Source organism: Brachyistius frenatus, unplaced genomic scaffold, assembly GCF_029030835.1.
Source record: "Brachyistius frenatus isolate BFR_SWC_R1_liver_20210118 unplaced genomic scaffold, ASM2903083v1 Contig_40, whole genome shotgun sequence".
NCBI classification, from domain to species: Eukaryota; Metazoa; Chordata; class Actinopteri; family Embiotocidae; genus Brachyistius; species Brachyistius frenatus.
In genome coordinates this window covers 2,507,213-2,530,068 of record NW_027210639.1, presented here as the reverse complement: position 1 = coordinate 2,530,068, position 22,856 = coordinate 2,507,213, and the positions used below count along the sequence as shown (strand labels likewise).

The 22,856-nt window shown below is 41.1% G+C and overlaps 1 protein-coding gene across 1 annotated transcript in view; it reads left to right on the top strand.

Annotated features, from left to right (window-relative positions):
- Positions 1 to 22,856, top strand: part of me1 (malic enzyme 1, NADP(+)-dependent, cytosolic) — a 77,796-nt gene that overhangs the window by 21,549 nt on the left and 33,391 nt on the right. Inside the window, exons 2-3 of the mRNA XM_069702158.1 lie at positions 6,141 to 6,274; positions 9,627 to 9,776. Coding sequence (XP_069558259.1) covers positions 6,141 to 6,274; positions 9,627 to 9,776 — 284 coding nt within the window. The remainder of the gene's footprint in view (positions 1 to 6,140; positions 6,275 to 9,626; positions 9,777 to 22,856) is intronic.

Sequence of the window (22,856 nt, the reverse complement as noted above, 5' to 3'; positions counted from 1 at the left end):
GTGTTGGAGGGTGGATGGCTGAGATTAAAGGTCCCCCCTTCTATCTTATCTTTGTAACCCCCCAGGCTGAATCCATCATGGCTTTGTGTGGAGTTACATCATTCTCAAGTTTTCCCAGGAAGGTGCAAGAGTTTTGAGGGTTTCAGTTTTCGGTTTAAGTTTTAAGTGTCAGCACTTTGACAAAATTATCAAACCTGACCACTTATTTAGTCTCAAAGTGAAACCAGACCATATTTTTGTTAAGCAGAGAAAAATGACTGTTGATGAAGAAGAATATTTAATCTACTTCCACACCGAGGTTCTTCTGTGCTTTACTGCTGCATGTGACGTGAACTTGTATATTCCTTGCGATGTTAGTTCAATTTGAAGCATTGGAAACGGTGTTGGGTAAAATGGAAATGTATTTTACACCTAAACAGGCTGAAGATGAGTCAAATTAGTCAAGACCATACAGTTCATACAGAGGTTCCTTAAGTATCTGTAGCGGCGGAGCCTAATTGGAAACCACTTTTGCAAATACAGCAGCATATAAAGACAGACAAAACTACACATGAAATATGCAAATGGACAAAATGAAATGAAAATAACCGGCTTAAAAACAATTAAAGGAGTCATTTATTGCAGAATACAACTGTTTCATAACTTTGCGATATAGTGTAAACTCCATATTCAATCTCTGCACTCTGAAGACAATCAACCAACAGGCATAAACTTGACCCCATTTCACACTTTGAATGACAACCCCCTCAAAGAATTTTTAAATAAATACAGAAATAAAGAAGTTTGGGAAATACATAGGAGGGAAAATGCGAAGTGAATTTCAAAAATGTATAAATAAAATAAAAACTTCAATGGGGAAGTAAATGAATAGCACAATTAATACAAAGGTGACTAAATATAGAAGCAGAATTAAAACCAAATGATCAATTTGCCACATTTTATCAATTGATTAATGCCTATATTTATTTTTACTATTATTTTTGGTGCATTTAATGGCATATTCATTTTTATCATCGAGTCATTTATTTAAAAAAAAATTTTTTTTGGCAGGTCTTCCATGATCTTTATTTGTATCCCAGACTTCTAAGTTATACATTTGAAGTCTGCAGGATAATCTAAATGAACCTTGATGACCTCATCAAGGGTTCATGTCTCACTGTTTAAGCATACTCCAGTAGACACGGACAACTGTGTGATCTCTGAATGTCAGACTGGCCAAGACGACTGCTTTTGTCAGTGCAGCATCTGACATTTGTTTCACTCCGTTTCACGTTTGTAATATGTCACTAAATGGTGTCGGAAATTCCATTTGATTCACTTCATGCTTCTCACACAGAAAGTGTACAAAAATTGTACGGCATATCCTGGGAGAATAGAGTGAGAAAGGTTTCAGATCAGTGTTATGATTGAGATAAGAGCCCTCTCCTTCAGTGGCAGTAAGGAATTTCTAGATGAGGGTAAATTTGAGCTGTAATGAAGGGAGTGGCTTTACTGTCAGCCCCTTACGAGCTTGCTGTTGGACGATAGGCGTTCTGCGTGGTTGTGGCTGAGGGAAATTAAAAGGTTGAGGGAACACAATGTTTAAGTTTCAAAATCCTTGCGCTGAAAAATTGCAGCGAAGCCCCTCTTTGATCTCACAAGGAAGAACAGTGAGGCATTTTATCAGTTTGTGCTTTCATCTTTGTTGTTTGGCCATCTGGGGAACTAATTAGCCGTTTCCTCTGTGCACCGAGCGTTTTGGGGTGGGCATGGCAGCAGTCCGAGGTTAAGGGTTGGCACTGCCCAGTGGATAGATTACAAGTTTAGGGTTTTACTGTGGCTTCTGGAACATGGCGCTGTGGGCATCACATGTGTTGGCACTGGGTGCGGGCACTTCAGATGTGGTCGGGACCATGTGGAAGCTTTCTAGGGTTTGTCCTGCCCAGCCCAGTTTCAGGCTCCTGAAGGAAAGAGAGAGCTGGCATTACAGCAGTCGAACATTCGGAAACCTGTATTCAGACAAACAAATAGGGATGGTCTGTGTGTATTTGTGAGGTTTGGGGCTTTGGATGTGTTGGTAAGTATGTTCGTCACCATACTTTGGTTTTGAACAGCTTAAACCAAAGAAAATGTTCTATTTTTGATATCTGAATCTTCTGTTCACATGTTGGTGTTTGCCTCATTTAGATTTGCACTTCGCACTTACAAGCCAACTAGGAACTGTTAACAAAATTAACAAGGAGTCAGAAGTGTATATATAAGTGAAAGGTGAGGTTCAAAATTGTTGCAAATTTTCTAAAGGAAAGAACGCACCAGTGTTTGAACCCCAGTGCTTCAAAGTTTCTTGGTAGAGGCTGTTTTTACTTGTCAGCAGTAAGATAAAAGCTCTCCCAGCCCCATCTTGGATCACCATTCTTGCAGTGTATTTACCCTGGCTCGTGGTGAGAGAACGTCCTTCTTCATGCTTCAGAAGGTCGACCGACGGACACGTTGCCTGAAAGACAAATAGACCTTGGTGTTGAAGAGATTATTTACAGCGCTGTCACAAAGCCAATATTCAAATCGAAAGTCAGAGATCTCAAAGCTGGCGTCAACGGTTCCCACGCTTTCCAAATCAAACTCAATAAACTGTGCGCTGCAGATCTGCTTTGCCATTAAACCCCTTCATCCACCCACCTCTCCCTTTTTCTTCCTCTGTCACCAACACCCAGCTCTCACCCAACCAGCCGTATGTTCGATCATAAAGTCACATTACGACGCAGGCTTTTCCCCCTCTGGACGGCCAGGCTGCCGGCTCCTTTGCTGATGTTAAATGGTCATTTTGTATCAAACTCTATGGCTGGTATCTGTCATGTGACACTGGCAGCCTTTGAGCTACGTCGGTAATTGTCTTAATGAGGCGTGGGACGCTTTCATTCCTGCTTCCTTCATGTTGAAGTGCTGTGTCACATTATGCAGCATGTATACCATTTTTTATTTCTGTCTTAAATGTTTTCTTCTTCTGTCCTTTTTCTATCTTGATGTAAACTGATTGATGTTTGCACACCCATTTCTGAACTATTTGCATTTTTTTTTAGGATTATATTATTATGATTCCTTACTTATAGCAGCACAAATGTAAAGCAAAATACATCCCAGCATAATATAAAATATGCAGTGTTTTTACCAGACCGGGCATCCAATTATACTGTGGGTCACAACGTTGGGTGTGTTTGATGAGGACTGTACCAAAAGAAGTGTAAGCCAACGTGAAGAAAGTGTGTTTCAGATAATTACTGCCTCCTGTTTGTCTGTTTCGGTGGGTGTATCTGTTTTTTTTTTTCTTCATTTCCAAATGTAAGTAGATATTGCTTTTGCAGGAACACTCCGCAGGGAAAGTTTGTACGCAGTAAATGTTACTGGGAGTGTATCTCAGCTAATGAAAGAGCTGTGTGAGGAATGAATCTCATTTTATAGCCTCGTATTAAGCTCAGTTTGCCTGCATGTATTTTAAGACTCTCTTCTCTCTTCTATTCCTCACGGTCAGCTGCAGCAGACAGCTGAGCAGCGGTGCATCGTGGGCCAGCTTCTGGTTCTGAACACACACACACAGAGTCTGATGGGAACAGCTGGCTCTCTGAAAAATAGAAAATCTTTTTTGATAAATGGGGAAGGTTGTAATTCAGAGCTGCTTCTGTCTATTTGAGGTCCGTTAAGTACAGACTGCATCGAGCCTCAGCTGACGGCAGACAGATTGTATTTCAGTGTCTCAAATAACTGATGCACTTTTTCCTGTTAGATTTAGTACTGTCAACTAAATGACTCAGATTGTTTGTGTAAATTAACATTTACATGCTGTTAACTTATGTAATGACAAACGGTAATTCGTGCTAGCTTGTGGATGATATGAAAACATAAAAGTCATTTCTTTAAGATGCCCCGCCAAAAGGGAAATGGCGTATTTTTGCTTGTTTCCTTCCCCTCATTACCCCGAAGAAACACTGAGATTGAATATATAATCAACAGCCGTCTGCTTTTGTATTCAAATACTGCCAGCCTATTAGGATTTGGAAGTGTGTCTGTGCTCAGCTCTGATGGTTTGACGTCAGGATCGCAAAACTTTAGTCCATATGCCTTCTATCTCGCAGCGTGTCGCGTGATCAAGCACATTTTCTTCACAACCTCAGAACAGATTTAACACGACTAGATACACAGAAAGTGCCCGTGGCTTGGAAAGGCTGTAAATGGTGGCGGCCGGGGGCCAGGCATCCATGGACGGGATCCAAAACAGAGACGTTTACGGCCCGCTTTCACTTCTGTCTCACTAGTCATCGACAGTAGCTGGCATGTTCGGGCTGAGGTTTCACCGGGTCGCTGCTTTTTTATGGGCGGAGAAAGGACTGAAAACGCCCATCAGATCATGCCTCACTTGTGGAGAATAGTGGAGAATGCTGTTCCAGTTTTAAATATGGTCTCGATACGTGTTCTTGTTAATTTTAGGGACCCAAAATTACCTCCGTTCCCCTCCACTGTACTGTAGCTGAAGTGCCTCAATCCCCCACTGCCACTAATTTCTGATGTCACTTTAAGGTGCGTTAACTCTCGTCAGGGCGATCATCGTCTCCGCCCCTGTCGGAGGTCAGACTCCTCGGCGTTACAATCTCGACACTACACGTGTGCAAGTTTTCAGTGTTCCCGTTCAGAGGTCAGAAGTCAGCAAGATGAAAGCCAAAGTATAAAGGTCAGAGTGAAGCAGGTTCTGAGTCTGGGCCCTGTTGTGTGTTTTTGAGCGTATGTGTTGGTAAAAGCGGACTTCACACCAGAATGTGAGCTGACAGCAGCCGCTCTGAACACAGAGAGGAAGCCCCTCTGAGAGCAAACACCCCGACAGAGCAGAGGACGTGTTTGACATGCCACCTCCATCATCACTCAGGAATGGTTGAACAGAAAGGATTGCATAATATTTTCCTAAATTGTCTTTTGTTCGAGAGTGCAACACTGTTGACTGAGCAATACAGCTTTACACACTGGAAATGAGATCTTTTTCATCCAAAATACATCATTTTACCTTTTTTTTAAAAAAAAATTGCTAATGAATTGTGGTTGAATCTATTTAATTTCTCAGTTTCAAATGTAATCCAGGTGTCTGTACAGTGTCAACAGGAGCTCCCACTAGCCAGAGCAGCAAGATATTCTTTGTTACAGACAGTTTTATCAAAATCTAACAAACTGTAGTTTGAAATATGAGACCCCTCTGTTCAGTCACTCTCCTACTAAGAATTATTAAGTAAATTCCACAGTGCTGTGCTACATCGACCTGTCACTCATGGGGAGTCAGAGGCCTAGAGCTCATTAGTTATGCAGTTAATCCTGGTTTGGAACATATTGGAAATATGTGAGATGTTCACGCCACTGTCGGGTTCACACTGACAGCAGGAGACATTTACAGATGAACAAACACTTGCTGACCTCCCCTGAACGCAGCATTATTTGACTCATGATGCTTTTTTGGAGTATTTTAGTGTCGTGAGTTCATCCGCAATCGCCCCTGAGGAGAGCAGCACAGTTAGTAGGCACACAGAAAGGGACGTAGTTGTTAATTGGGATGTGTTTGACTGGCAGCAGTGGTGGTGTGGCTGCTATCAGGGCAGAGAACCGTGTGCTGATCGGTGCAGAGCTGGGTGAGCAGTACAAACTGTAAACGCAGCTGTACATTTATATTATGGATTGTGGTCCAAACTTTTTCTGGTTCTCTCCCACTATGTCTTCATTCCTTTTAAAGTTGTTGCCGCCATTGTTTGTGTTCCCTGTTTCTTTTTGGCCACTTAGCTGAAGTTGCGTCTGTGCACAGAATTGTGAAACCTGCATAAAACGTATACATGCACCAGTATCCTGCTTTTCCCAGCAGCTCGCAAATAGGATAAAAACTTGGATTAGGGCTCCTCCAGGAACACGGCACCTCATACTCATGTCTGTGGCCACAGACACAAAATCAACTCTAAACAGACATTGGCTGGTCAAAGTACGGCTCCCTTGAAGAGCACCTATTGAGAATCATCTGTGGTTGATGTAACAAACAAGAAATTTAGTAGTCAATGGTTTTTGCCCACTTAACATCGTTGTATGTGTCATTATGGTGGTGGATAATGGAGGTTGACGGTGCTTTGTGTGTGTGCTTGTAGGGGATGGCCTTCTCCCTGGAGGAGCGGCTCCAGCTGGGGATCCACGGCCTGCTGCCTCCCTGCTTCATCAGCCAGGACGTCCAGCTGCTCCGAGTGCTCAAGAACTACGACATGAAGAGAGACGAGCTGGACAGGTGAGGATCACAGACGAACTCGGACAGAAAGCACATCACGGTGCGGCTACAATGACTCGGTATCCAATCTTCTATCAGCTTCAAAGCAGCAGCTTGTGCAGAGTATAATTTCATCTGATCCTCCAGGAGATTCCCCAGCCTCTGTGCATACAGAGAGATCTTACATCTGGAAGTCTTCAAAACACAGGAGGCAGATTAGCGATCAGCTCTCTGAGATCTCCATCCATCTCCTAACACCGTAGATCTTACTTAACAAATCTGCACACTGTTCTCTTCTTTCCCTGCCATCCCTCCATCTCCTCCCTCTTCTTCTTATTTTTATAAACTCCACAGCACCCAAATGAAAACGCTGTTAGCATTATGCAATGAACGAGCCACATGCTAACACTTCAGTATTGGCTCTTTGATCAGCTGAAGTCATCGTCTGGTTTGCTGTTTTAAATCATCTGCAGTGTGCTTAATATCATCTGTTTGTGAAACTGCCTCTTATTCCAGTCGCCCTCTGTCAGTCAACCGTTCCATCCGCTGTCACTCCTCACGTCAAGGATGAGGGAGTTTGTACTGAGACAGAATTTAGGGTCAACAGGAAGTAAGCTCCTTAACAGTCGCCTTATTTTCCGCCATAGCAACACAGCAGCATCAGCATCTAAAAACAGTCAGTAGGAGCTTGTTGTTGCCGTTCTCATGCCCTCACTGTCACTTACACTCTGTCTGCGGGGCTCCAGTGGAGCTTTTGTGCTTTGCTCCCGTGGATTAACGACTGTTATTCTCCTGCCATTGCTGAAGCCTGCTGTGTTTGCACACAGTCTGCTCCTCAACTCTCAGTCCTTCTTTGGTATTTACTGCTAGACGCTGTCTATTATTTTTTACAAGCATAACTCCAAACTGTCTCTACTTCCCACTCTATTTTAATCGGCTATCTCAACTCCCCTTTTTTTTTTATTTCAGTGAGAACTGATGGCAAAGAGAGCAGCACTGCGAGCGCACGATCTGAGATAATGGAGGGACTGAAGCTCTGACTGCGACTTTGCCGTCAGCAGAGGAAATGGATGTTCAAAGGCTTTGCCAACTAAAATCCTGCCGTGTATAACATGGTACAGCCGAAGGGAAACCTCACATCCAATGAGCTTATTAGAAAGCAGGTTTTAAATGAGCCTGACAGAGCAGAGCTGGTTGATCATTGATAGATTAATATGGAGATAGATGACATCCTGGCTGCTTCACCAGGTCGACTTTAAAGGAAACTCTGCGCTCAGTAAGTCAGCAGGGATACGGCTTTATAAAGCAGTGTGTACTGTAAGTACTCCTGTTTCCTGGGTGTGAGATGTGTCACCACCTTTTAAGGTTAAGAGTCGAGAAAGAAATCTTCCATAATGTTTGCCAGCATGAAATCAAACATATGGAGATTTAATGATAGTTTTGTTTGATGACTGATGATGAGGAGCGAAGGCGTCACAATTTAGAAGAAAAATGTGAGACGTTTATTTTGCTGCATGGAAGCCGGCTGTCAACACAATTCAAACTTTGATTCAGTAACATCTTTCTTTACTTCTTCATTCTTAAAGGGGCGCTCCACCTATTTCACACAGGAGGATTATTTTACTTGCCACAACATGGTTTTGCTGCCTGTGACGGCATGTTGTACAAATATCTGTGGCGAGAACGTATCTCTCACTTCAAGCACCACTTTATTAATGTAAGACAATGAGAGGCTGTTTTCTGTCGCTGTTTAAAAAATGACTATAAAGATCATTGATTCCGTTTCAGTTTCACACAAGTTTCCAATCTGCTCTTTTCTTCTTTTTTTTAACCTTTTTGTTTAAGGGTGAAAATAACCTGCAGCCATAAAAATATACAGAATCACACATTCTCTTTGATTGTAAATTTACCTTTAATGTCTATAGATATTCAGTTTCTTCATAGACATTTCAGGAATTTCCTGTTCTTTTAGGAGTAGATTAGAATCAACTATTTATTACTGATTAATGATGCGTTCATGAGCAAGTGGGAAAGTTCTGTTCGTTGCTCGGTTCTACATCTGTCAAACTGGAAATATCCCACTGGGAGAACGGGTTGTTGCTCTGAGAAGTAGGTTTGACGTTAATTGACATGGCAGCGTGAGTGAAGCGAAGAATCCACTCTCGCCCGAATTCGCCGACTTGGTTAGCCCAGCCTACCTAGTTAGCAAGTGTGTTGAATGTTAAAAATGTTAGTACATCAAAACATGTAGAAATAGCCTTGTTTGTTTATATGGATGATGAGGTTGTTTCTTACTTTAGTTAACTGTTAACTATTTATAAACAATCTCAACAAAGAAAAAGGACGTTCACAAATGGAAACCCAATACCCAGCTGCCTGAACACGTAATTACATCAGCAGCTGATATCACTTACTCTTAGCGATGCAAGCTACTGATACAGGCTGACATTACTGCGCTCTGATTGGACAACAAAACCACAGAGTAGGAAACAAACAAAGTAAACAAAAATAAAATAAATAAAATAAAAAAAACATTGAGCTGAGCTTGAGTTTTTTTGGAGCCTTTCTCCATGACCACTGAGAAAAACACCATCTGTTGAGTTCAACACATGGGTTGGTTTCAACCAACCCTGGAAAAAATGATAGCAAGTTGAGAAAAATAAAAGTATGGACAGTATGGAACAACAACAACAACAACAACATATTTGAGACTTGAGCAAAGAATGGATTTAAGGCTAAATTTATTTTCACTTTGCTATGCAGAAAACCTTCCTGTGATGTATTCCATGTGGCAGAAGCTAATGTGGGTCACCAGTATGAAAACGGTTCTTTTCTGGAGCAACTGTTACTGCTGTGTATTGTGCAACTGCTGTGGCCTAACCTATAGCAGAGAGGCCGCGCATGCTTTTCATCCCCTCAACAAGAGGCACCTTGTGCTCCTGGCTCTATGGAAACTTCTCTGATTAGGAGTAGGGCCCTTCCTGGCATGCTCTACTTAATTTGGGTCATATGCAAACTTTCAATTCCATGCAATCCACAATCAGAACAAAGATCTCTTGCAGGCTGTCTGATTTTTATCCGGTGTATTTTCTCAGTCATTTGGAACATAAGAAAGAATGTCTTTAAAAAATAATTACTCCAATGCTTTTTCTCTCACTGGGTTTACAGTATTGTTTCTATATAATAAAGTATCCATAAGGACCTGCTCTCATGTTAAAGTCTTTACCTCTCTGATCTCCCTGGTACATCTCACCTCCAAACACAAAGGATTTAACATCTGACTTTAATAATCTGCTCTTTAGTTCAGCAGGTATCGGGATGGTTCAGATTAACATGCTGTAATTTCCTGCCTGCTCCTCCCTGTCACTCCCAGATATGTTTTCCTGATGGGGCTCCAGGACCGCAACGAGAAGCTCTTCTATCGGGTGCTCCTGTCAGACATCGAGAGGTTTATGCCCACCATTTACACGCCCACCGTGGGCCTGGCCTGCCAGCAGTACGGCCTCGTATTTAGAAGACCGAGGTAAGTCACACTCAGGGTTTTCTCCCTCCTGAACCATGAAACAGTTCATTCCCAAGCAAATAAATCCAGTTAACCTTAAGATTAATCTCAGTTTATTTCCCCAGTGCTGTGAACAGACCCAAAAGGTTAACAGTTGCTCCTGTTTCCCCCCCTTCGTTTGCATTCATTCAATCTTCCATCATTCAGTTATGAAGTGTATTTCATTGGTTTTGTTTCCAAATCTTGGTATCAGCTAATATTTCTCTCGAATGTTGGCTGTGTGGCATCAATCTTCCGATACCTCAGGCCACCTTTTTTTCACACAGAGTCCTCTGGAAAAAAAAAAAAGCCTGGTCACAGGTGTCAGCCAATACAATACCATCGAGGGCAGTGGTTGATTACAAACACGTTTTTATGCTTAGACGAGGTGGGACAGGTGCTATATTGATTGACAGACTTAAACGTTCTTTAGAGAGACAGAAATGACAGTGGAGGCAGATTTTAAATCTGAGTGGACCAATGATGAGATTGCAACCATCCTCACATTAACTCGTGAAACAAATAAAAATGCTAAATTTCCTCTTCTTCAGTAATGATCTTTTGGCAGTGGCATTGAAGAATGAGCACTACCTATTATTAATCTCTGTAAGTAAATTTGGTACCACTTGGAAACATTGGTAGCTGTAAACAGACATTAACTGGCATTTTCTTTTGCAAAAATGCTTTTTTAAACGGTTTTACTATGGCCAGGTAGTGGATTTGTCTGTAGGAAATACAGGTTGACAGGCAACAAATTGGCTTGTTAGATTGTTCTGCTTTGATTTCACATGCAGGTATTTTATTAACTCTTTGAGCTGTTGTTTCACCCGAGGCTCCATTAAACTGGTATATCTAAAAACCATGATGGTTTCAAGCTTGTAAGCCGCAAAGTGTCAAATGATCGGATGTACTACAACAGAACCAGAAGCTCAGGGACTCTTAAAGCAAGTGTATGTTACTGTATGTTGGAATTGGGTGCTGTAAAATCTGAACCAAACCTAGAGGTTGCGGTAGCCCTTTCAGATGAAATTTGGTTAGACAGCTCAGCTCGGAGGAAACCACTGTAAGCTGTTGAAATCAGTTCAGGGTTCACCTTGAGTGGATCTGGCTCTGCTCTGAGCACACAGATGTTCACTGGTTTCCTCTCCTCCCCTTCTGTAAACACACTTTCACCCTGTCTGACACACGCACACAAATACACACGCATGTACACACGCACCCCTGCTGGTATGTTTTTTCCCTCTCATAGGTTCATCAGGTCCAACTCTCACTATCTGACAGCAGAACTCCCTGAGCAGTCACTAATAGATATTGAGTTGATGGTGCCTTCGTTCTCAGGGCTTCATTCAGGGCCACGCTCTGTTTTACTTGGATCCGTGTTGGGTTTGTTTCCCTCTTATAGGACTGATAGGAGACAGACCACCCTGATCAACTGTCCTCTGGGGGCTTTTAAGCTCACTTTTGGCTGTTACAATTACAATCACTCACTAAGTTAAATATGATAACACTGGCTAATTTGAAACAATTAGCATTAAACTCATACTAAAGTGTGAACTAGTTTTAGAAGGAAGGTTCCAGTTTGATATAGATGCCAGGTAGCTATAGAGGTGTGCTGCAGAAGTGCCAGATTTATGTCTCATTCAGTGATGGCTTCATTTACACAACCTCCTTTGATGCTTTTGATTAGCTGTAAAACTGCAGTTTCTCAGTTTTGTCCAAGCAGTTTTATTATGAACGCCTACCTTGGGTACTTTTTAAGATGCTTGGAAATCCAAATTCTCCCTGGCACATAACTCGTGTTGTTACCCAACAGCTTCTTGTTTCCCCGTCCCTGCAGAACTGTGGAAAATATTCCTAGCATGCTTCCCTTCTCACACTGAGCTGGCTGGAGGATTCATTTATACATTCCCTCCATCTCACAGCACAGTGGGCCAGGACCCGCTGCCAAAGCCTCCTGGGTTGGGAGTTGGGCCTCCAGAAAATGTGCATTAGGGGTCAGTTAGCAGAATACACCGGGGACAAAGCTGACCATCAACCAGATTTGGGCTTTCAGCCAGGTCGTTTCTCTGTGCTGAGCATGCCTGAGAAAAAGACCAATGACATGCATGAATTTGCATTTACTGCATTCAAAATTGTCTCCGTTTTTAGTCCTGCTAATGCAGTGGCCAATGTTACCTTTTTTTACCCTCTGGCCCACTTGATCAGTAGTTCAGAGTTCCTTGCAAAAATTGAAAAATGATGACATCATCCAAGAGACTGGCCAATCAACTTGCCCTGCAAAAACAATCACTCTACCAGCTGTTTGCTAGCTAGCAATGGATGCCCTTACTATGTGTTGTGGTATGTCTTGAATGAACTCTGCAGAAACTCTGGTTCTTTCTCTTATTTTGCTTGAAACATTTGTAACTCTGTCCTTTGTGTCATTTTCAGACACCCCAGGCAAATTCAAGTCTGACTACATCTTTCCATTGACTTAAGTTGACTGTATGCACTTTGCATCACCTTTACATTTTGCTTTACACTACGTCTGAATACACATGGTTGTAATTTTAGGTGTTGTGTAAGCCCTTGAAGGATCAGCTAATGTCTCTTATTTCTATCTGCAGTGTAATATACTGCTCTCTTTCTATTTTTACTTATTACTCACGAGCGTCTCGTTGGAAATCCTCCTAATGGATTTCTGATACCACCTCGTATGAGTGTGTGCGTGCATGCGTGTCCTCCAGCCAGACCACCGTAGCAGCAGATTAGGTCTCTAATCACTGGCTCTCAGGTATAAAGACTTTCTGTGTGGAAGCAGCAGCCTCTCCTTGTCTTGCCTGACTTCACCAGCTAATCTGCCTCATGGAGACTAAACACTCCGACACCGGGCTCTGTACCAGAGACCAAAGGTCAAGCGCCATTAAGTGTCAAAACACGGCTGATTTACTGATGTTCAGATGGGGCAGAGGCAGGAAAGAGAGCTGGAGAAAGGAACACATTCACATCATCAGAAGATTAGTGGACATGTGAAGTTTTGTTGGTTTGTAAACTCATGAGCGGACACAGTGTTTAGCAGAGAAAGTTGGTCTGTCTTCATCACAGTTTGTTTGTTTTCACCGTAAATGTGGGTTGTGTACTTTGTTTGACAGCTGAAAGTACTCGCTTGTGATAAATGATCATGTTTTGTCGCAGAAAAATGATCCCAAATATATTTAGTTCAGTCATTTCCAGTGTGTCTGTGGTGCACTGGAGTGTTTAAATAAACTGCTAATAGGCCCTTTCAAAGTAAGAGTCCGCTTGTTCAAGGGGCTCTCGAGGTAAGTGACACGAACCAATCCATCTTGCTGATGGATGATCACTGGTGGCCCATTAGAGGATTCGTGGTTGAGCGTGAAGGGTCTGCCGCTCTGTGCTGCTGCAGCTGTCTGTCAGGAGCTGGAAAGTAAGACACGGGAATACTAAACTCCTGAGAGATGGTTTAGGGTGAAGACCAGATTCTTCTTTCCACTTCTACTGTGTGAAAGCCATGAGTCTGACTGCCTGTGTAACTGGAGATCAAGTGTGTCTTCATACTGTACATTATAGTCTTGCCCATCAAATCACAAGCTTAACTTTTACTATGCGATTAGTCCAAAAGGCGAGTAGTGAGTCGTTTTTATGAGGATAACAGTCAGCAGCGTCACATGTTGAATTTTAACTGTCATCTTGTGTTTTCCAAGCCCCAAAACCTTGTGAATAATTACTTAAACTGTAAGGATTCATGTGTATCTCGTATTTCCGTCAACAGGACAGTGTATGTAGGAAAAGTAAAGCACTGTGTGTTCATGGTAATGATAGTTATGGTACTTGGACAATGCTGTATGTAGCAGAGGATTTGACTACAGTGACGGTACTTGTTGGTGTTGATCTGTGAATTAATTGATGTATTTTCATGAGATTTAGTTCAATAAGAACAGAAAGACTAAGATTCTTCAGTTAAGATTGCAGACTAAATGCTCATGTTTACTATGATTATGTCAGAAGTATAATTCAAAATCTTTGTTTTGTATGGTTAGCATGCTAACATTTAGACACATAACATAAGACACATCCTCTTTTAAACACGCTTATAATTGACAATGATGTGAATGTCTTTAGTTTTGTTAGTATATGGTCATAAACCAAAGTATTCACCACTTTGAAATTTTGTCCTGATGATTGCATTAATATCAATTCACCTTCTGGTGAACATGAATGTCTGCATCAAATTTCACTGCAGTCCATCCAATAGTTGTTTAGTTATTTCAATAAAAAAACAGAAAAGGGTAAACTTATGGTGGCACTGGAGGAAAAGTCAGGGGATCACCCTAGTGTGTTGGATCCTCTGGAAACCATGAAAATACTGTACATACAACATTGTCAATCCAATCCATCATGGAGATGTTGAGCTACTTAATAAAGTAAGGGGTAGAAAACATGATCTGGCTGAGGAAAAGCGTATCTATCTCCTCAGATTCCTCTAGCAATGACAATTTCCCTTCTACATCCGCCATATTTTCTGCAGATCATTCAGATCATTGCTTGTTGAGTGGAGAGTTCAGCTGCTCAGGTCCAGGAAGGATTCCTGATTGCCTGCAGAACATTCATTCTTAAATCTGAGAAGAATGTACACGTTGACATCATGTGGCCTTAGATGACAACATCGTTTGAAAGGCTGTGTACAAATATGCTTAGTATTGAAAATATTTGACCTCGGAGCTGCAAAGTATTTGTGTGCATATGTAATGCTTTACTGATGAGACTCCTAATCCACCCAAATGGTTGAGCCCCACCTGACCAACAATACAAGTACAGTATATGGACAGGTTACTGATTAATATCACTAAATTACCAGATGAGTGCAGGGTACACAGCAGACTGAAATATCTGTGTGAGCTTGATAGTTATGAAACCATACAGACATAAAGTGGTTTTTTTCCTGATTACTCTAAGGAAGAAGGTACTGAACCATCACTTGAGCACAGCCATGCTGAAGTCTTGATGGGCAGTTCTTTGATGAAACCAGAGGGTGAGCTGCAGGAGGCTCATAAAGGCCTAATGACAGGCATCAGCTGAAGGTGTCTCGGCCACCTCTGAAGGGACACGTGCTGGATGATAAAGCGTTCCAACCTTGCAGATTAGGGGCTTTCGAGCTGTAGGGGCTCTCACACTGCCCTGGCCCACACGCAGTCTCACAAATTCAAGTATGAGAGAAACGACCTCATTTGGACTGATGAGCATCCATGGCGAGTAGAAAATACCATCTCCTTCTGGATGATTAATCCACACAGGATTATTGAACCGTGATGACCAGCGTATGATCGTGAATAAGAAACAACCACTCATCCCACACAACTCGAGTCCAGAGAGAATTAGTTTCCTGATTATGACTGATTGCATGACTGTTGCTGATGAATTTGTTGACCACATTTTTACTTTTTGGTCGACCATGAGAGCAGCGCAGAATAGACTCTGTTTGAATGGGAGGAGAGAAATGGTTTGGAGTTACACCGACCTCATGAAGAACGTGGCAAACATTTGGAAGTAATTCCACTCTGGACTTGTATAACAATATAAAGCTCATGTCCGAGGAGGTTTTTGAGCCAGTGAAAGAAAATAAATTTGAGGGCACAGCAGACTTAACTCCTGTTTTCAGCATCCCTCAGTAAAATAAATGAAGTATTATTTAATACCCAATTTAAATCCACAGCATTGCTACGATTCACTGTGTAAACATGGAAAGTAATCAAACTAAATATATGTTCTGAGAAACTGTCGACTTGACTGAGACTACCTGGCTGCATTGTCTGTGACCTGCATTTCTACTTCAAACTGCCATAACTTTCCATGACTGAGGGTGCAGCAGGCTGCCCGGTGGTTGGATTTAGCTGTTCAGGAGATAATCCAGTTTGTTCCGTCGTGTCCCTAAGAAACAACCATGAAATAATTGCAGACACATTCATTTAGGTTTTTGCTCTGACTGTTGGCTGTCAGCCTAAAAGCCGACCTGGCAGCTCTTGTCCACGTCTCACCTCACCACGGACAGGTTTGGCTTCGCTCGCACTCTGTTGGTCTGGATCCAGCCAGGCTCTATGAACTCAGTGGTTGTCAGGTCCCAGCTTTGTCACATAATTTACTGTCAGTCAGGTGAAGATTTAAAATTTGGGCAACACCACGTAAACTCGAGGAATGCCAGACATGACACTGTAAAACAGAAGGGAAGCTATTTTTCTGAAGGAGCACGAAGCAAATTGACATCCTCATCATTTTGATGTCTGTTTATTTCAGAGTGCTGTGGCATTGCTTTACTGTCCAACTGCAATTGAAATAGAATCTGGTGTGGCAGATATGTTTGCTTTATAAGTCTTTTTTGTTTGTTTCATGATGGTGCCCGCTGCCTAAGCAGTAATTTGTCGTAATGCTGTTGGTTTAGAACAGCCTTTCAAATTGTTTCATTTCAAAGCAGTAATGTTGGTATTCTGTCACGGGCAGATGGTCACATCCTACTACACAACATCAGAGCCACTGGTTCTGAATAACGGCTATATTAGATTTCTGGCTAAAGTCTCCTCGTATCCTTCTTATAAACATTAACACAAAGTTTTGTAGCTACCCAGTTGGCTACAGGCCATTAAACTGCTTAAAAACTGATTTTTATTTGACTTGTTGGTAAACTATCTGTTTAGATACTGCTGTATTCTTACCTTCTTGGCATCACTGCAAACACGACACTGTCGGCCTACCTGTAACCTACAGTGCAGGTGTATGTACATAGTTTCTCTGCTATTATTGGAACCCTCCCCGCTGCTGTATGTGCACACAGGAGGAGAGAGACACTCACTCCTGCAGTAAACTCAGGCTTAACAAAACGTATTCAACTTGGAAAACCCTCAGCTTTGCCAACGCTGATGAAAAGCATGTCTTTAGCTATCATCTTCGAAATAATTGGGCAGCTCTTTTCTCTTCACGTCTAACATCCCTTACTTTGTCTGGAGACAAAATTAGCCATTGATTGTTGATCTGTGGATTCACCGTCTGCACGGTGACTCGCTCTCATATGACTTCATAGCTGTGGTAGACTTATGATATGCTTGCTTTACCTGGCACAGTTTGTACTGCACCTTTTTTGTACTTTTTTTACATTTAATCTCACAGCGCCACATATTTTACCGACACCTGGTCTTAACGTGTTCTTCAGCTTTTACCTGCATTAGCGCCACCTCCTGGCAGTAGTAAAGTGTCCCTACCGGGCACAGGTAAAACCCAGGGAAATGAGACATGATGGTCTGATACAGTTTGATTTTTTTTTTTATATATATATATAATATACATATATTTATTTTATTTTATATATTATACATTTTTATATATTTTATTTAATATATAAAATTTTAATATTTTATTTAATTTCTATTTTAATGACTATAAGAACATTTGTATTTTTTTCCAGTATTCAATCTGACAGCTCGCAGTCCATCAAGTATGTAAAGTTGCACACACCGAAGATGACACAAAATGAACTTGTCTAATATTTTCCATATCCTTTTTTTCTTTGAATAATGTGATTTCAGTGAGGCATTAGTGGGGGCTGCCGAATGACGCATTATTGCGAAACTCTCCATCCCCACTAAGGACTAAATTACAGAGCACTGTTTGGCTGCTGTCCCCACATCATCTCCTCTGGTTACATTTTGGGGCGCAGTAGAAATATTTCACCATCCCACATTGGAAAATACGACTTGCTGATCATCCCATTAAACTTATCTGATACTCTGTGTGAATCACACGCGGCTTGGTTTGCAGTTTTAGAGCCGACCCAGAGGTGTCTTCACAGCGTACAGCAGAAAATGCATTCAACATATGTCACACAAGTTGCCAACAAGGTCAGATCTTCTTTAATAGCTTTAATGTGAATATCCCAGAGCATGAAGACAAGAGGGACAAGTTGGAGAAATAAATTTGATGACAGCGATTCAAAAGAGTTGTGCATATACCTGCTCTTCATAACTTTATGTATCTGACATACCGGAACAGCCAAACCTGGGTACATACAGTCATCGCTAGTACAGAATGGATGTAGCTTTCATCTCCCTACCTTGAGAAAATGTGGTTGGACCATAAAAGTCAAGTGGAGTGGAGAAGTTGGCGAGTTAAATACGATGCCTTATGGAATAGCTGTATATTGGCAACTTCCAGCATACTGTACTGTAGTTATGTGCTCTGTATGTTTTAACAATGTTATCTTTCCTCCACAAGTACTGCTGCAGGATCGCTATAAACTGACAAGGAGACAGCAAATTGAAACAAAGCTATATCATTTCTTTATTACACCTGTCATGCTCGAAATGTGTGTGTATTGCTTGGATGTCGTAACAAATGTTAGAGGGGGCTTTTTTCCAAAGCTAGTGTTGGAGGGATGCCAGTGCTTCAGCAGAGTCGTTTCACATCACCGAGCTGCACTGGCTTCATTCCTTGTGTGACATGTAACGGCCAGATGGGTATGTGTGATGTAATACGGTGTATATACTGCATGTATGTGGGTAACTAGAGAGCCATTCATACAGTCACAGGTCAGATCTTGGGCATGTGTAGACAGATTTCTGGAAACAAGCCGGATAGCTGCATCAATATTATAATTTCCCTCATTAATATGGCGTCCAATCGTCTCTGTAGGTACAGTGTGTATTAAGGAAAGTAATGGTGCAATAGAAACTTTGGACAAACTGCTTCCAGATCCAAAATCAGGTATCCCCTTGCACAATATTTCTCAATCAAAAAAGAATATAGATGGAGTTGAAGGACATGGAGTATACAGGCAAGTGTCAAAAGTGGACAGATCCGTGTTACATATCAGGTCTGACATATAAACCATTGCCATCATAAGTGGAAAAGTACCCGGGTGTTGAATCAAGCCTCGTTTCCCTCTGGATTGAGTGGAAACTCCAAACCAGAATTTCCCAGAGTCCCAGTCCAACCCTATTGGCACTTTGTCATCGACTTTCTATTCTGGTATAAAAACTCCCATTATGGCCAAATGGAATGATGCAAATATTGTGAAACACCAACCCCATTAGATGCAAACATGCTGCCACAATATAACTTCAGGCCTGGCCGGATGAAGGTGTTTGGACTTGATTTGTGAAGTCGATCGGACTCGACAGTTTGCGGTCACTGAGCCCGACGGCCTGTTTGGTGCACAGTGATGCCTGTTTTTCCAGGTGTGGTAGAGTTTCAGTTACAGATGACACTTTATTTTCTCTGTTACCAAGAAATACAGTAAGAGTGTGGCAGCTAGACACTGAGCGACACCTCGCATTAAATTGACCAAAACAAATTTCATGGCTACTGATATAGTGGTAAATTACAGATAATAGGATGACATGTAACAAACCAACATAGAGTACAGGCTGAAATCACTTGTATGATCAGAATTATATAAAAATGAAACAAGGTATATTTATATCTTCTATGTACTTTACAAAGTGGACATCTTCTGTGTCAGCTGACTGTTACTGTGTTTGCACATTTCTATGCCAATCAATGCCTGTGTATGGATTGTTCTCCTGATATTATTTTAGATTATGAAAGTTAATAAAAATCAAACTCTTCAGAGAAAGCGTGAAATGTTTTTACAGACTGGCAGACTCCTTGTAAAACAATGAGAGGAGGCCAAAATGTATAATTATATATTTATATATAAATTATATATTTATATATATATTTATCTCCGTTTTGGGATTTCTTAAGTGTGTGTGTGTGTGTGTATATATATATATATATATATATATCAGCTTCTGTGTGTTTTTACTCTCCCACACGTTTCATGTTTTTGTACCAAAGCAATATTCAGCTGTAGGCTAGGAAGAGATCAGCTTAGTTTGGCTAAAACTGAAATCAGGGGAAGCATTTAGTCTCCTGGCTCTCTGAGTTAACATAATCTGCCTCGCAGCACCTCTAACACTCATTTCAGTGTGTTCTGTTCATATGAAAACAAAAACAATGTAAAAAGGAGTGAGGCTAACTGCTAACTGCCTTTGTGCTAACCTAAGCACCTTCTTAGACCTGCTCAATCGTATTACAGGTGTTACAGTCCGTTATCAACCTTCTGATCTGCCAAGCAAACAAGCATATTTCCTTTAAAATGTCAAACCTTTCCTTTAGTAAAGAAGGTTGAACTATGATGACCTGAACCTTCATCAACCCAATTTTCTTTTCTTTTCTTTTTTTTTTTTTTCTGAATCTGACCAAAACTTAAACACAGTGGAGGCAGATTAGAAAACACTTGAATGGGAAGCTTTTAAATTTTAAAACGCTATTGACTCAGTACAGATGAACAAAAGGCATGATGGTTCACAATCTTATTTAAAGAGCAGTGCAACCCGAGTCTCTAACTAGGTCAGCCTCATGTTGACATAAGACGCTCCTCACTGCCGATAAGAGCTAAGTCAACAGATCACTCATTAATCACCACTCTCATATCAGCACTTAGATAAGATCATTCTTCTGGAAGTATGAGATCTTGCAGTTTCGGAAAATAATATCTCGTAATGTCTCCACTTCTTTGTCAGTTTAACCCTCCTGTGTTTATGGATGTGTGAGAAAGCACTTGAAGCTAATTTCACTGTTTTGACAGCTCCATCAGCTCCATCAGCTCTCTGCTCAGCCTTGGCTGTGAACACTTGTTGTCCTGTCAGAGATTTGGCCCGAGGTTAGAAACCCAAAACTTGAAGAAATCCATCTGCACTCATGGGCTGTATTGGTTATTGAATCAGTCAAACGGCTTCCAAACTATAAACATTGTCCGCGCTTCTGACATGCAGTTATGAAGACGTGTGAGTTTTGAGTGGTATAGTACGAGATATTTCATAGTTTCAGTGATTGGACTTTGAATTCAAGCGGAGACGTTGAAGCCACTGTTTATTTGAATGTTTGTTAGCTTGATTAAAGCCTCCAAAATGCATCAGTTCTTGTGATCTAGTTGTTCAATGGGAAACCTCCGTGAGATTGTATGCACATGAGCAGCCCTCTATGAGCAGCCTCGGTCGTTCCCCTGTTGCTTATATTGGAGAGTATTGCATATTATTAATATAAATACAGCCTTGAATTAGGCTCTTGGGAAATCAAACCATGTCATTTAAGCACCTTGTGCCAGCAGAGAACTTGTTCTCACATTTGCTGGTACTTCCAATCAGACCATCCACTGCTTCTGATTTTGAACAGAATTGTGGATTCTGAAAACACAATAGTTTAATTGGATTTTTTAAAAACAGTTAAGCACTATCATTATCACTGCCATTAAGAATAAGAGCACAATTTTTGCAATACATAGACATAATGCATATTACGCACACAGTTCTGATTTGATAATGAAAATACAGCATATTTACTAAAAATGCATTTACTAAAAGATAAGTAATATAGGCAGGATATTTTACAGTTTATTGTCCACACTGACATCAGTGCACGGAAGTGGTAAGTTTCCCACTGATTTGAACAATTATGACTAAAAAAGAAACCCAAATACAACAAATTTGTATCTGCCCCAAGTATCTTTTTCTGTATTATGTTCTGTTAACAAACACTTTTCATACTGACACATATTGGCTTACTAAGTTAGAAAAATGTCATTTTCTAAATATTAATTACTAATCCAACACGACTTCTATAGGAATTGTGGTAAGCACTCAAAATCACTCTGCATTGAGCCAAAAATGCACAATAGGCTTACTTGGCAGGGGAAGTCCAGAAGTGCTTATTTTTCAGTGTTTAGTGTATTAAAGCGACGCAGTAAGTCTCCTGCACAGTTTGTTCCATGCAAGTTGATGATGCCTGTTTGAAAGATGTATTTTTACATATAAAATAACAGTAAACTTTTATCTTGCTTGCTAAAACCTATTTGATCCCAGCCAATTTGTTGGTACTCCGTTATGTGTATTGTAAATAAACATGACATGATCATGAACTTTTATGTAATATAAAACATTTGTTATATTGTCTGGGAAGGAAATTATGACATGAGATTGTTGATGTGTGTCTTAATGCTCTCTGTGAGTGCACTGGGTCTTAATGTCTATTTTCAGGACAAGTGATCATTAGGGAACTGGCATTTTGACCTTCTGGTTATTCAAAATTTTGTCATGGTAAAATTCTTGGTTTTGGAGGTGATGTAAACCAACTCTTCAGCACCTCTCTGACCTTTGCAGGAATGGTGTCTGACCCCAGGTGGTCCTTTTTTGACTCTTTGATCTGTTTTCATGATGAGACTTGACCTTTCTTCTGGCACCCTGAACATTCACTTTGATTTAGAGCTCAGCGTTACATCAGTCAGAGCTGCAGCTCCAGTTACCTTGTTATAGAGTTGAAAAATGTCCCCCTCAGGGTAGTTGCATGTTAACAGGGCACACGTTCGTCTTGTAGAATAATCCATTACCATTCTTCAAAGAAGTTAGAAAATTGTCTATAATTATTTTAATTTGATATCATCAGTTATGATTGTAAAACTGTTAGCACTGTTGATGTTGTGTGTCTTGACTTCATCTGTCATCTGGTTTCAAGGATGAGGGAAGGATGGAGGGAAAGATTTAGAGGAAGATTGGTGCACCGTCAGCAGTAAACCTGACGTTGTACAAGACAATTATGGATTATGCATTATTGTATAGACCATTAAGGAATGAGCCCAAAGGTAAAACTTTTTATTTATCAGTTGATCTATGTTTTGAACCTCACCAATGGTAATGAGCTTTGTGTAGTGAATGAGATCACGGATAGTTTCGTCTGTAGGGTTGCTGGTCTTAGCCTTAGAGATCTATGGTAAAGAGTTCCAACATTCGGAGGGAGCTTGGAGTACATTCACTCCTCTTTTGTGTCAAAAGGAACCAGTTGAGGAAGTTCGGCCATCTGATTTGGCCTTACATTGAGGGTTTTCTGGGCATGTCCAACTGGTAGGAGACTGGAGGGAGACCCAGAACACACTGAAGAGATTTCAGTTCTCATCTGGCCTGGAAACACCTTGGGATGTCCCAGGAGGACCTTGGCTAAGTGGCAGAAAATATAGATCGATAG